The sequence below is a fragment of the Vanessa atalanta genome, chromosome 18 (assembly GCF_905147765.1).
Source record: "Vanessa atalanta chromosome 18, ilVanAtal1.2, whole genome shotgun sequence".
NCBI classification, from domain to species: domain Eukaryota; kingdom Metazoa; phylum Arthropoda; class Insecta; order Lepidoptera; family Nymphalidae; genus Vanessa; species Vanessa atalanta.
This window is the reverse complement of record NC_061888.1, coordinates 3114888-3128948: the sequence shown is the minus strand read 5'-3', so window position 1 is coordinate 3128948 and position 14061 is coordinate 3114888. Positions and strand designations below refer to the sequence as shown.

The following is a 14061-nucleotide window of genomic DNA, read 5'->3' as shown; positions in this document are numbered from 1 at the left end:
TTTTATTTTACTCGGAAACGATGTTTGTTAGGAATATTTTTAGTCACTTTCAATTTAAATTCAAATTGGATCAATGCAGTAGATTTTTCTGAAGTTAAATTTATAATATTTTAATTATAATAATACTTTGTGATGTAATTGACAAGTCTTTTAAAAGTCTAGAGGTTTTACAAATGTTTGATTATTAGAAGATACTGAGGATTACCTTTGGTTGCGTAATTACCTCTCACATGGTTCCTTTATTTACACTGGTCACTCACCCAAACCGGGACATAACAAATCTAAGAATTGCTGTTTAGATGATTTTGGGTTCAAACCCAGGCAAACACCACTGAATTTTCATGTGCTTAATTTGTGTTTATAATTCATCTCGTGCTCGGCGGTGAAGGAAAATATTGTGTGGAAACCTGCATGTGTTTCCTGCATTTCAACAAAATTCTGCCAACCCGCATGTGTATTCCACCAACACGCATTGGAGCAACGTGGTGCAATATGCTCCAAGACCTTCTCTCCATAGGGAGAGGAGCCTTAGCCCTGTAATTGATCCTAAACCATATATTCCACGCTAAAAGATATCCATGGGCGGTGGTAGTCACTTTCCACCAGATGCAGATCTTGCTTATTTGCCACCTATATAATAAAAATGAGAATTTCAGAAATGGCTAATACCATTAGTGGCCAATCGGCTTATCCGCTAACAATCTATAAAATAGAATAACAAAAAACTAAATATTTATTTCACGGAAGGCCAGCTTCAATCGTTCGTTTCATTCATTGAACGGGTTGTTTGCATCAATCGATAAGCTCGGCGCCCTATTAGATTGGGTTCGATGCGAGACTTATACAGAATGGTTATGCGCGTAATCGAATTACACTTTTACTGCCGTGCGCGCTTGTTAGAGTGATTTATGTTCCATCGTTTGAAAATAATTAATATGTACTTATGTAACGCAAGGTTTGAACAAACTTAAAAGGGAGGAAGTTGACAATTCGACTGTATATATAATTTTTCATATATATTGAACTTTGACTTTTGTTTATGAACAAATTTTAATTATTCTTATTGCGTTGGGTCCAGTATAGATTCAAGGCCATCTTCATTAGTACTAATTATTCACTCATTTATTGTTAATAAAAATAAAAACTGAAATTTATATATTTTTATTCGTATTCATTTTGTTTGTAGTGTTATCCAAAAAAATACGAATGATATAAAAAAATTGGTCTTCTGAACTTCTGCTCCATATAAATTTTAACAATGACAAAAGCGTAACTCAAACTCCTCCGTACGTAATATTATAAATATGCTTAAAAAGGTTTACAAAGATTTTATTCACGTATTGATATAAAGATTGAAAATTAAGTTTAGTTTGAAGCTAAAAGTTGTGAAGTCGGTATTTTTTAAAATGAAAACCGTCGTCGTATATTTATATACACATTATTAAAGACGCTGTAACGACTGCAAATTGTACATATTTCTTCGTTATAAAATCAACTGTTCCGCCTACATAAATACCTACTTAAAAAAACTTAACTTATAATATCATAAACAGCTGTAAATTATCCATTTACGGCATTACCCAGTCACATTAACATTTTCATTATATAATTGATGTTTCAAGGGGGAGTTTTTTCAATGACAATTTACTCAGCGTTTTAGACAAATAGGAGACGCAAAGTCGTCATGAGGGATGATAAATGGGTTTTTAGTGTATAAAAAGTTAAGACAAATTGTGCTACTGACTACTTTAGAAAAGAGATGCATGTGGCACGGGCTGGGCTAAGACCTCATCTACTTTTGGAAACGTTTGGAGATTATTCCACCACGCTGTTCTAATGCTATTGGTCGATACAAATGTGGCAGATTTTTATCATCATGCAACTTAATGGAATCAACCAGAAACCTGCAATCCTAAGGAATTGATTAGAAACAAAGACGGCAAATTCTTCAAAATGGAGCTTGTTTGGGTTCGAACTCACAATCTTCGGTGAAGATTCTCATCTTCTAACAACTGTGCTATCTCGGCTCCAAATTATATTACGTAAGACATTACCTGAATCTCTTCTGTCTGGTACCTATTGTTTGTTTTATCTTACAAAGTAATAAATGTTAAATCTGCTTACTCGCTCCGTCTAGACTTTATGAAATATTTGAAATGAAAAATTTTATCACGAATATCTTATTTTATTTAGTTTTTCTTTTTTTTGCATCTAATGAGTCAAATAAACCGTTCATATATTGTTTTGAATTATATGGGCTTATAATAAAATAATGAGGATTATGGTATTATTCTTGGTGACGCTCTATGGCAGCTTGATTGAGAAAACTTTGTTTTTAAAATATGGGGATATGGGACTTTCTTCCCGCGTAGTTTAGATATTGGATGAATGTTACCGATTTTATGTAACTGGTAAATTTATCAATTTATTTGTATTTCGATCTCAGAACTGAAAGGTTGATTAATATAAAACCAATAATTGACATTGAAATCTGAACTGAACTGAATTAGATCAAATTTGGTGTGAAGCAAGTTTGAATCTCAAGAAGAACAGCTTTTTTATACCGAACTCCTGACGACCAAAGCCTAAAACACAAGCGAAAATGCGCCAATTATATTATATAAAGTCAATTCAATGACATAATTTTTTTTATGGGCGATTAATTGGACGCTTTTTAGTTCGTATTTGATATTGCGTGATTAAGATTTACGTGTTTTATATTGGGCTATCAATACTTCTTTCTTTCAATCGCAAACTCGTATTGACATAAGTCATAGTAAGACCAATAACGACTCTTCGAGGAAGATAACTAAAAGTCATTTGATGGAATCAAAAGGACTCTTGTGTAATTCAACGTAATATAAAAAATGCAAGTGTTATAGATTGTCGCTTAATACATATTTATGCATGTAGATTCCTTATAGGAAATAACATTTACAAAGCGATACGTATTAATCTTTCCTGCACTGCGTTTAATGGAAAATCAGGAAAAAATGTTTCATTATAATATATATACTATTATTTTCCTTATTTATGAAGTAAGTAGTATAGGTAATTAAAATACTGGCTTTGTATTTTTTTTTAATCGAATTGACGTGTTCTAAATTTAAAAAAAGAGGTATAATAGCTTTTACGATAACAGGATTAAATCCTTTTAGCGTTTCAGTATTAGCCTTGATAAAATTAAATAAATAGTAAAACTCTTTACTAGACTTTTATTAGCTTAAGTTATGTAACTGTTATTTTCAAAATATTTTGTACAATTAATTAAACAAATAATTAACTGAAATCAACTGAAAACCATTAATTGCAACTGGTATAAATATATTTCCTTCCTTAGCGATACAGTAGTCAGGTAATAATCCATTTAAATCAACAACGTGCGCAAAGCAAACGCAACGTTAGCTAGTGATGTTAATATTATCGATATGTTAACTTTAGGGCGCGAACAAACGTGTATTATAATCGCGAGTGACATTTCCGTACGATAACTCGCCCGTCCTGCATCAAGGGCTATTACACTGTTGCGGTGTCGCCGCCACCGATGCACGATGCACGATCTCTCCCACTCGCCCAGATGTCGTTACGATGCTATTTAAGTATTTAATCGATATCTCGGGTGTAATGAACTACACTTAGTCTTGTCCCTATAATATATTGCATATTGTAATTACCGTTTTCCTTATTTGTGTTTAGTGGTTCTGTAATCAGGACATTAATATGTATTTATAAATATTATGGGTCGTAATAAATAGTTATAAATGAATGATGGTATACGAACGGATGGCTCTAGTGCTTTTTTTAAATGAAGGTCGAGGGTTCGTGTTCGGCTGAAGTTCATTGAATTTTTGAGTGCTACGTTTATACTTGAATTCATCTCGTACTAGCAAAATATCTTGAGTTGAGTTAAGTTTAACCCCTATTATTCAATTGTTTATTTAACTCGCAGTCTCATATACAATTTTGAAAATTGACGTACATTTGACAGAAGACCTTTATAACCTGTGGGACATTAAAACCAAACCAAAAATATTTAATAGTTTAACGCTTAGTATTTATTTCTATAATTTATATTATTAATTGAAGCCTAAATTTACAACAAATAATTTTTTTACTTGATTTGTTCACAGTGTTGCTAAAGTGCGTATTATATAATGTATTCTAAAAATATTGAACGTGATAAATTGGAAATTTCCATAAAGCAACAGACGATCGGAACGATATAGTTGCGTCCATAATAACCCCTCGGGGCGAGAAATCAAGATTGATGCAAATCGACACTCCCGTCTGTTAACTATTCTTGAATCACACGCTATTATATCACGTAACATTGTGTAAAGCGAAAAGGAACATTAGTTTGAATATTTATTTCATGTAGTTACTATTAACTGTATATTATATTTATTGCATACTCAAATCGATATAGTAATAAAAATGTATACATTGCAGCAATAAAAAATAGTGTACTAATTCGGAAGATTTCGGGACCCAGATAAGGTTTGATAATCTTGGAGTACTATAATTAGCATTCATAGCTTCTATCAAAAAAATTATTAAATATATTATATAATGTGTAAAATTGTGTCAATCAGTTAACGTTGAATTTGGATGCTCTAAGTGATACAGTGGCAATGGTTAATATCCATTGACAGGAATCCACCGAAATTGCTTTTTCAAATTCTTTCAAGTCTCCACCAATTGACAACTTTTACTTGGTGGTAGGGCTTTGTGCAAGCCCGTCTGGTTAAGTACCACCCACTTATCAGATATTCTACCGCCAAACAGCAGTACTCAGTATTGATGTGTTCCGGTTTGAAGGGTGAGCGAGCCAGTGTAACAACAGGCAAGCAACATAATATCTTAGTTCCCAAAGTTGGTAGCACATTGGCGATGTAAGGAATGGTTAACATTTCTTACAGCGCTATTGTATATAGCCGGTGGTGACCACTTACCATGAGGTGGCCCATTTGGTCGTCCGCAAAGATATACAAAAAAAAAGAAATCCTAAATTTACGTTAAATCGTCACTGGCAGAGGTTAAAATGATCAAATAAAAACATCAACGTCATCAAAACTGAACTTATTCAATATCAAAAAAATATATTATGTACTAACATCGTGATAACACCCCTGAACCCTGAATTTAGTGACATGACATTGTTAGAAGGGGATCGTACGCTTATGGACGTTTACTTAGTCTATTGAGATCAACATCACGATAAATATTGTATGAATAGCTTCAGAAAAAACATTTAGGCAATAAAACGATGTAGAAAATATCGAAGCAGTGGTTTATAAACCAAGGAAATCAAAATACACGAGTATTATTTAGCAGGCTCTTGCAAGCACTTTTAAATTGTCATTTTACGAAATTAATTACGACAATTAGACGTATATATGTTACATTTAGTACAAGGAAAGATCAGCGTGAAGCTTATCTTTTGTTTATATGTTTTGTATACCACCATGGAACATAGATATAAGTATTTTGGTTCTCACACAAGATATGATGATATGAAAAGTGTTTTTGGAAGTTCATCGGAACTTTTTATGACCGAAAATAATGTATATCACGACAAAATTTGTCTTGCTTTGGCTATTACAATATTTCGGTTTCATTTGTCAATCAAATAGTTTTCGGAAAATGTGTAATTTACATACCTCGTTGTGGGCCCTGACAAATAAACATGGTGACACCTGGCAATCAAAATCAAAACGCTAAGCCAACTAACCCAAGTACCAGTTAAATATCAAGAAGCATCCTCCCCGGAAACATTGGAAGGAAAAATAAAAGGACTTGCCATTTCCAAGAACGAATACTAACATAAGAGCTACAAGCAAACTAGCTAATGCTACTTTCGTTGATATATTATATCAACAAAATATTGTAGTATTCTCTCAAGTAAATAAGTAAACTAATTTCGCCACTCGATGTGTTGTCTAGCCAAGTGCGTTTAACCATATCGTAATAAATAAGTCCCTTGAAATTTTGAAACTTTGCCAATTTGTACGGATCATTGCTTTGCGACCTCTAGTATTTCAAAAAGGTACATTCGAAACAATTTACATGAGTATATTACTTATATGCAAATAAACTCTACCAAATATAATGTCCATTTGTAATTACCGATCAATTCTATCCACCATTACACCGGTAATAGGACTTTGTGCAGATTCCTTTTAGAGGTACTCATCAATGTATCGCCAACCATCAAATTTGATTGCTATGTTCGGGTTTTAAGGGGAAGTGAGCCCATGTAATTACAGGCACAAGATGTAACATATTAGATTCCATTGTTGATCGAATAGGTCGTTTATACTTATCGCAATACCAGTTGACAACTCACTATAAGGTTGCCCATTTAATATACTTTTCTAAAAACAAATATAGAGGAAAAATAACATGGTAACATTATGGCTTTTGCCGCTCATGAACAAAACAGTAAGGAGGTTAATATAGTACCTAGATTAAATTGTAAACCCTGCTATGATGCAACCGAAGTATTTCGGGGAGTAAATACGGCAGTGCAATTTAAACTTAGTATTTGATAATGCTGCTAACCGTGAAACCAAGTTGTTAATGTCCTTTTGTATAAAAGTAATTATAAGTTTTTCTTTTTTGATTTTCTAAGAAGACCTTTAGGTGATTATTGATCACATGTTACCATAGCCATTTTTATTGTTAGCTATTCTTTGAATTACCAAAGCGCTGTCAGCCGATAAATTTAAATTGTTATGTCCCTTATTCCTGTTCATTTCTCTTGCTCATTAATTGTTCATATTTATTGAAAATTTTTAAATACGTTAATTACGTACCTAACCATGGCAGATTCTCGGTTTATGAAATTGACACCACCTAACCTTTTTATTTGTTTTGCAGACAAAATGGAGGAGCGAGACAAGGACGAGGAGTCCGGTGTGCCGGACATGACGATGATGCCGCAGATCACCGAACAGGCCATCAACGACAACCTCAAACGGAGATACATACACGACCTTATTTATGTATCCTTTCTAAATAACAATTTGTTTTGCGTAGCTCACATTTCTGCAGACATTTATTTCATACTAGCTGTTTCATCTGTAATATTTATAGCTGTCCAGTGATACGTATTTTATCTTCTTTATAAAGATTTATTTATTTGGATCCTTTCTTTGAGGACGGACTTGTCCATAATGTTTCACGATATGGTGTAAAATCTTTTGATTCTCGAGTTTTGTTTGTTTTATAAGCGGGCAACTTTCCTTAAATAGTTGAATTAGTTTTACTTTGATTTCAAAACCTTAAGATAACTTTGAATATTCAAATAAAACAAGATATAGAGATTTTTAATACTTCTTTTAAATATCTCACTTTATTCATAATACAGTCTGCTCAAAAAAAAACTAACCTTAGTATTGTCATAGTGGCAGCTTGTAGTACTAAATTAACCGCTGCCCTTAAATGTTTAAATAAATTATCGATATAGAATTCGGTATATTTTACGGCATGTAAGTGAACTGCATTATACAATAATAATAATATTACGTACTAAGAGACCAGTTCGTAAAGCTATATACTTAATTTTTTGATTTCCCCTAAACAATTTATTCTATGATTGAAATGTATCAATGTTTGATGTAATGAGTTACGCGTACAATATCGGATATCAATGAGCATAGGTAACTCCTGCAAGTTCCACTTAATAAGCCATTTACCTTGTATTTGTTATTTAAATATGATATAAAAATATTGTATAATTATTATACTATGAGGAAGAAATTCTATACATGTATAATTTATTACTTTATTTTATCGTACTTCCCATAACAGATTTTTTTTTTAAACCTTCATTGCAATAAAAAGCGTACAGACAATAATTTATTTGTATGTTCCTTAGCAATTAATCACATAACCATTAGCAATTTAATGACGTATCTGTCGCGACTTTCAATTGATAGAGCTCCATAATTGTTTCCGTCTTTAATTACGTATTAAGTTTTAATTAGGAAAACATTATTTCAAGCGATTACATTTCCTTTATTAAAAATTGTTCCAGTTTAAAAATTATGTGGTTAGTGGTTATCTTGTGGAAACAAAGTGCTACTTGTAATTTAAGTCAAATTAATTTTGAACTTAGAATTTAGAATATGTTTAACAGATTCATGTAATTCATAATAATGTAATTTTCCTATAATTTAAACAGACATATACAGGATCAATTCTAGTCGCAGTGAATCCCTACAAAGAATTAGGATGTTACAACATGGTAAGTTTACCAGACATTTCTATTTTCTTAACCTGTGATCAAATTCAGATCAACTATTTTGAACTGAATGGTCATTGGTTGGTGGCAGATAATTACGCAAATTGTGACCAATAAGCGTTCAGTGTTTAGTCAGATTGATAAATCTGATTAACACTAACCTTACCTCCCTTAGCGGCGCTTAGTTAAGTTCCAATTTATCTCTTCCTGACATAATTGATTTGACATTCGAAAGGAGACAGCTTTGTTTTTAATAATCAAAATAATCATTTTAATCTAGCGATTAGCTTGACAAGTTAAGCATTACAACTGAAATTAAGACTTTAAAAAAAATAAGTGACGTTATTATTATGTAATATTTTTATGAAAACACAATTAAGATTAATTTATTCGAATATCACGGTGAGGCGTCCTAGATCACTCAGCCGTATCGCTATTTGTTATACGAATTAAAAAAAAAATTAAGTAATTGCAAGTTGCATATTTCACGAGTAAGAATATAAATTAAATTAAAGTTTTTTTTTTATGCCATTGATTGGTGGACGAGCATAAGGGCCACCTGATAGACGAAGACAAAGACCCTATAAACAAAGGCGCTGTAAGAAATATTAACCATTCCTTACATCACCTATGCGCCACCAATCTTGAGAACTAAGATGTTATGTCCCTTGTGCCTGTGATTACACTGGCTCACTCACCCTTCTAACCGGAACACAACAATACAGTGTACTCTTATTTGACGGTAGAATATCTGATGAGTGGGTGATATCTACCCAGACGGGCTTGCACAAAGCCCTACCACCAAGTAAACAGAAGTTGACATATAGTTGTGTCATAAAAAACAATCATTAACTTTAATTGGTGAACTTTGCTCATAACTCAAATTATTGTGACTGTAACTTCTATAGAACATCAATCTATCCGTGTCTGAACATTTCTCTTAAACTTTATATCACTTTCATCGGCTAATTTACACTATTCTTCACGTTGTTTCGTGGGAATTCGCTTATCTATCGTAAGAACATGTCTAGTATTGTTGTATTACTAATTATTAACAGCAGGAAGAGTCGATGAATCAGACAAGACTTTTTTATAACTAGACCTACAAAGATGTTCTGATTAAAACGTTCATACTTGATGTTTAATCCTATTGTATAGCATTAAAATGATCTATAGCTATACAAATCGAATGAGTGAAGATAAACAAACCAACAAACAGATTTATGTATTCCATGCGATTTGCTAATAGTTCTGCTATATTTATACACTCATATAGTTCTTGATTAATTTATCATTATTTATAAATTCCCGGCCCGAATCACATGGGTGCAACAAGAGTCTATATACAACTTTTAGTTTGAATAACACACAAAAAAAGACTAGGATTTTTTTTCTGACTAGGAATGTTGAAATTCTCGAAACTTCCTCTTGAATCATTTATTGATGAAAAACGTATTTAAAATCCGTTGCATAGTTTAAAAGATCTAGGTGTCTTGACGACGTAAAGAGATTTTGTTTTATAATACGTACAGATACGAGAAAAACCAACTTATCTACTTATATTAAATTTAAATTTACTTCCAATCTTATCAAGAACTTTGCTGACATTAAAAACGCAATTTTTTCGCGAATCTATAATAAATACTAGTACCGTTGATTATTCAAGTCTAGACCAATGACATCACTTCAATTCCAAGTCAAAGCTATTTATTTGTCTTTAGTCCTGTAATTGGTATATGCTATACAAAAATGCGCTATTTCGATACTTGTATCCTTCTAATATCATTAATAATTATTGTGGTCAATGTGGCCGCCACACTCTGACATTGCACAATCGAATATGACGTCTAGTTTTGTTTGTCTTACAGAATAGTGAAGCGAATCCTACTGCAGAATTTAAATGGCAATTTTTTAGTCCAATTTAAAAAAAAATAATCTACATACCAATATTCTTATAAAAAAATAAAACGTTTACCATTTAGACCGAATAACATATATTTTATTCAAGTGCATAAAAGGACATTAATTTCCATAAAGTTCCTTCATACAACATTATTGTTCCTAATGTCACCCCTCTTTATTAAAAGGGCTTGGGAGCGTATCCCTCCACTTGAAACTATTGTAGGTGTGAACGTGGAAGGGAAAAGGGCAAACCTTAAAGGCAAATAAAAGTTATTTACGTCAACTGAGCACAATTACACTTTTAATTAAAACTCTTTGGGGTTGCACAGTCGCTTAAGTTTGTGATCTTAGATCATATAATAACTAGAAATGCCATCGTGCAAAAATACTGATGTAACTAATGTATGTTTGGTTTTTCAAGTAAAAGTATACTAGGAGTTAAGGCTTTGTGCAAGTCCGTCAGGTAGGCACCACCCACTCATCACATATTCTACCGCCAAACAACAGTGTTGTTGTGTTCCGGTTTGCAGAGTGAGTGAGCCAGTGTAACACACACGGCACAAGGAACAAAACATCTTATTTCCCAAGGTTGGTGGCACATTGGCGATCTTAGGAATGATTAATATTTTTTACAGTCTCATTGTCTATGGACTTGGATGGATCACTTACCATTTGGTAGCCTAATTGCCCGTCGAAGTCTGGAAAGTGAAATTTCAAGTTCAAATTTGATTGCAAATTAATGTAAAAGTCGAATGTAAAACAGTTTTACTTTTATCGCGTATACTCAATACTGACAGCGCGCCTAAAATTTCATAAATTAAAAATGTAAATGACCTAAAAACACCTTGTAAATTTTCAGGAGGATATGCAAAATTATCGCGGCAAGGCCTTCGGGAGTTTGTCTCCCCATGTTTTCGCTTTAGCGGAGTCGGCGTACAGCTCCCTACAGGTAAATATTCATCATTTTATAGTATCAAATATTTTTCAGTTTCACCAATTAATATTTAGTGCAACGTTTTTGAAATTTTTAGTGCAACGTTTAATGTAACTTTCGTTTCGCGTGTACTGAGCATTAAAGTTTTATATAAATAATGTCATTGAATTTTATTATAATGGCTTTTAGCTAGAAAACAAAAAAAACAACAAATTTGTTGCTTAGCAGTTTGTAACCACCGCGGCGTCACCCTCTTTATAAGGGGATAGGCGTTAGGTACCCTAATTTAATTTGAGCCGAGATGGCCCAGTGGTAAGAACGCGTGCATCTTAACCGATGATTTCGGGTTTAAACCCAGGCAGGCACCACTGAAATTTCATGTGCTTAATTTGTGTTTATAATTCATCTCGTGCTCGGCGGTGAAGGAAAACATCGTGAGGAAACCTGCATGTGTCTAATTTCAACAAAATTCTGCCACATGTGTATTCCGCCAACCCGCATTGGAGCAGCGTGGTGGAATATGCTCCAAACCTTCTCCTCAAAGGGAGAGGAGGCCTTTATCCCAGCAGTGGGACATTTACGGGCTGCTAATGCTAATGCTACCCTAATTTGTTTCCTGCATGAGCAAAATTTCATGATTAGTTGATTTGTTTAAACAAATTTGTATCAAATATACAAACTCATTTTCGCATTATTGAAATTAGTTAGGAAGGATATTGTACTCATTATAGGGCGTGTACTGTGGAATACTTACATGCTTTGATAAAACGATAGACACGCCACTTCACTATAATTTAAAAATGGAATTACGTAAATCACGCTTTCATATTTTGTTTCATAATATATTCAGATAAAAGCAATTTCATTTGCAATAAATCATTTTAAGTGCTCAACTTTAGCTAGCAGTTCAAGTAAATCCTTATTTATATATTCTTCCGCATTCGTATGTTTAATTGTTTCGTTTGAATATTTTCAATGATGAAATAATCAACAATCCATATAAAATTAAAACTATTAGACGTTGAATAAGATTTAATAAGATAACTATCACTTTAAACGTTTTTGTGAACAATTATTACGTACTGATATCGCGCGCCATCTATTATACGTTGATAACACTATGCCAGATTTATTTTGTAATAGTTTGTATGAATTTTAATTACTTGGATGATATCCTACCTTCTCTATATAGATATATATAAATATGTTGGTTGCCTGGAAGAGATCGCTATGTAGCGATAAGGTCGCCAAAATTGTATGCTACTTTTATTTAGACTGTATCCATTTTTTTTTTCTCTTCTGTATCTCTTCAGGTGTACAATAAAGTATAAACTATATATGAATGACATTTTTGCTTTTTGCGTCAATCACATGTACTACTGAATGTATGAGACTATGACGAATCTAATCCATACATAGTTATATTCTATAATTTTTTGACTCTTACCCTGAGTTTTTATTTAATTCCGCAAAGCGAGCGAGTTATAGCTGGTCTTTTATAATTATCATAATAAATGACATCCGAAATTGTGACGCAACGATTACAAGGCACGTTGTAGCACTTTAAAATGTTATGCATTAAATTGTGTTACGAATTTATACTTTCAGGTGTAAGAAATCATAAAACAGCTGTGAATTGTGATAAAACCTCTCGGGCTAACAAAACTTTAACATTTTCTAATTCAATTCTATTAATTATACGGACGAACTAATTTTATTTAAATATATCATCATCGTTCGATTAACTATATCGAAGCACTTAGGATCGGTGTAGTGTATTTCTCTACAGTTTTTTTTTTTTAATTTAATCAATAAAAAATCTTGTCTTAGTACGCTATATATGTTCTTGTTCGTGCAAAGTATATAGCACTAGCAATTAACAGCCCTGCTATGTATAGAGGACAAGGTTTGTAGCTTATGTCGCTATACCGTTCCGATGCGGATTGGTGAATGAAAATATTGCAAAATTTCTTTCAAACAGTTGAAAGTTTCCTCACAATCTTTGGCTTCGCCGAGCACGTTATGAATTTATTAAAATCAGCATATAAGAGCTTAATTGTGTTGGGCCAGGTTTGAACCCGCAATCTACAATTAAGATTTACATGCCCTAATCACTCTCAGAAATGTCATACTTAAAGTTTATTTATAAAAACGTTTTATTAATATAATATTTGCATAGAATGGCGAAAAGAACCAGTCAGTTGTGATATCTGGAGAAAGTGGGGCTGGGAAGACGGAAACCACCAAGCTCATTCTTCAGTACCTGTGCGCTGCTGGTGGTCAAGCATCCTGGGCGGAACAGCAGATCCTCGAAGCGAACACCGTATTAGAAGCCTTTGGTACAATTTTTTTTAAAAGAATATAAATTATACTTATATCATTTTTACACTAAATTTATTTATCTGTTTTAAATATACATAGTAAATAGACTTTTACTATGTACATTTAAAACAGAAACAAATTGCCATCTAAACTTTATTAACGTTTGCCAAGAACATTATTGCAGCTACATTACCATAATGTCGTCTAGTCCAATTCTAAAGAAATATATGACGAGGCACCGCGCCTTTAAATGTACCATCACAGCCGAAGGACTGACACACGTTCAATTTAATTGTAATACACCATTGTTCTCATCTTGGAATGACAATGAACTGTATATACCGGCTTCTTATTTAAGTTTATAAATTTCTAACTCTTTATGTGCGAACTCATAATATTGTACTGAAATATGTTTTTTAATAATTTACCTGAATATAAAAAAGGAGGCAATTGTTTTTTTATACTGTAGGCGGACGGGCAAATATTAACTAATCCTAACATCGCCAATGCTATGTCATTTATAAGATGTTATGTCCTTTGCGCCTGTAGTTATGTTAGACGTTTTTTTTTTTAATTTAATTAAAGGTTAAATAGGCGTATTAGATTGATTTTAATTGACTTAATACATTTTTATATATAACGTATTTTGAAATAAAAT

At 32.6% G+C, this 14061-nt stretch overlaps 1 protein-coding gene across 1 annotated transcript in view; it reads left to right on the top strand.

Annotated features, from left to right (window-relative positions):
- The window catches only part of LOC125070728 (myosin-I heavy chain), a 79062-nt gene that overhangs the window by 48930 nt on the left and 16071 nt on the right, over positions 1–14061 (top strand). The window contains exons 3-6 of the mRNA XM_047680669.1: positions 6880–7004; positions 8186–8248; positions 11007–11096; positions 13261–13420. Coding sequence (XP_047536625.1) covers positions 6885–7004; positions 8186–8248; positions 11007–11096; positions 13261–13420 — 433 coding nt within the window. The 5' untranslated portion in view covers positions 6880–6884. The remainder of the gene's footprint in view (positions 1–6879; positions 7005–8185; positions 8249–11006; positions 11097–13260; positions 13421–14061) is intronic.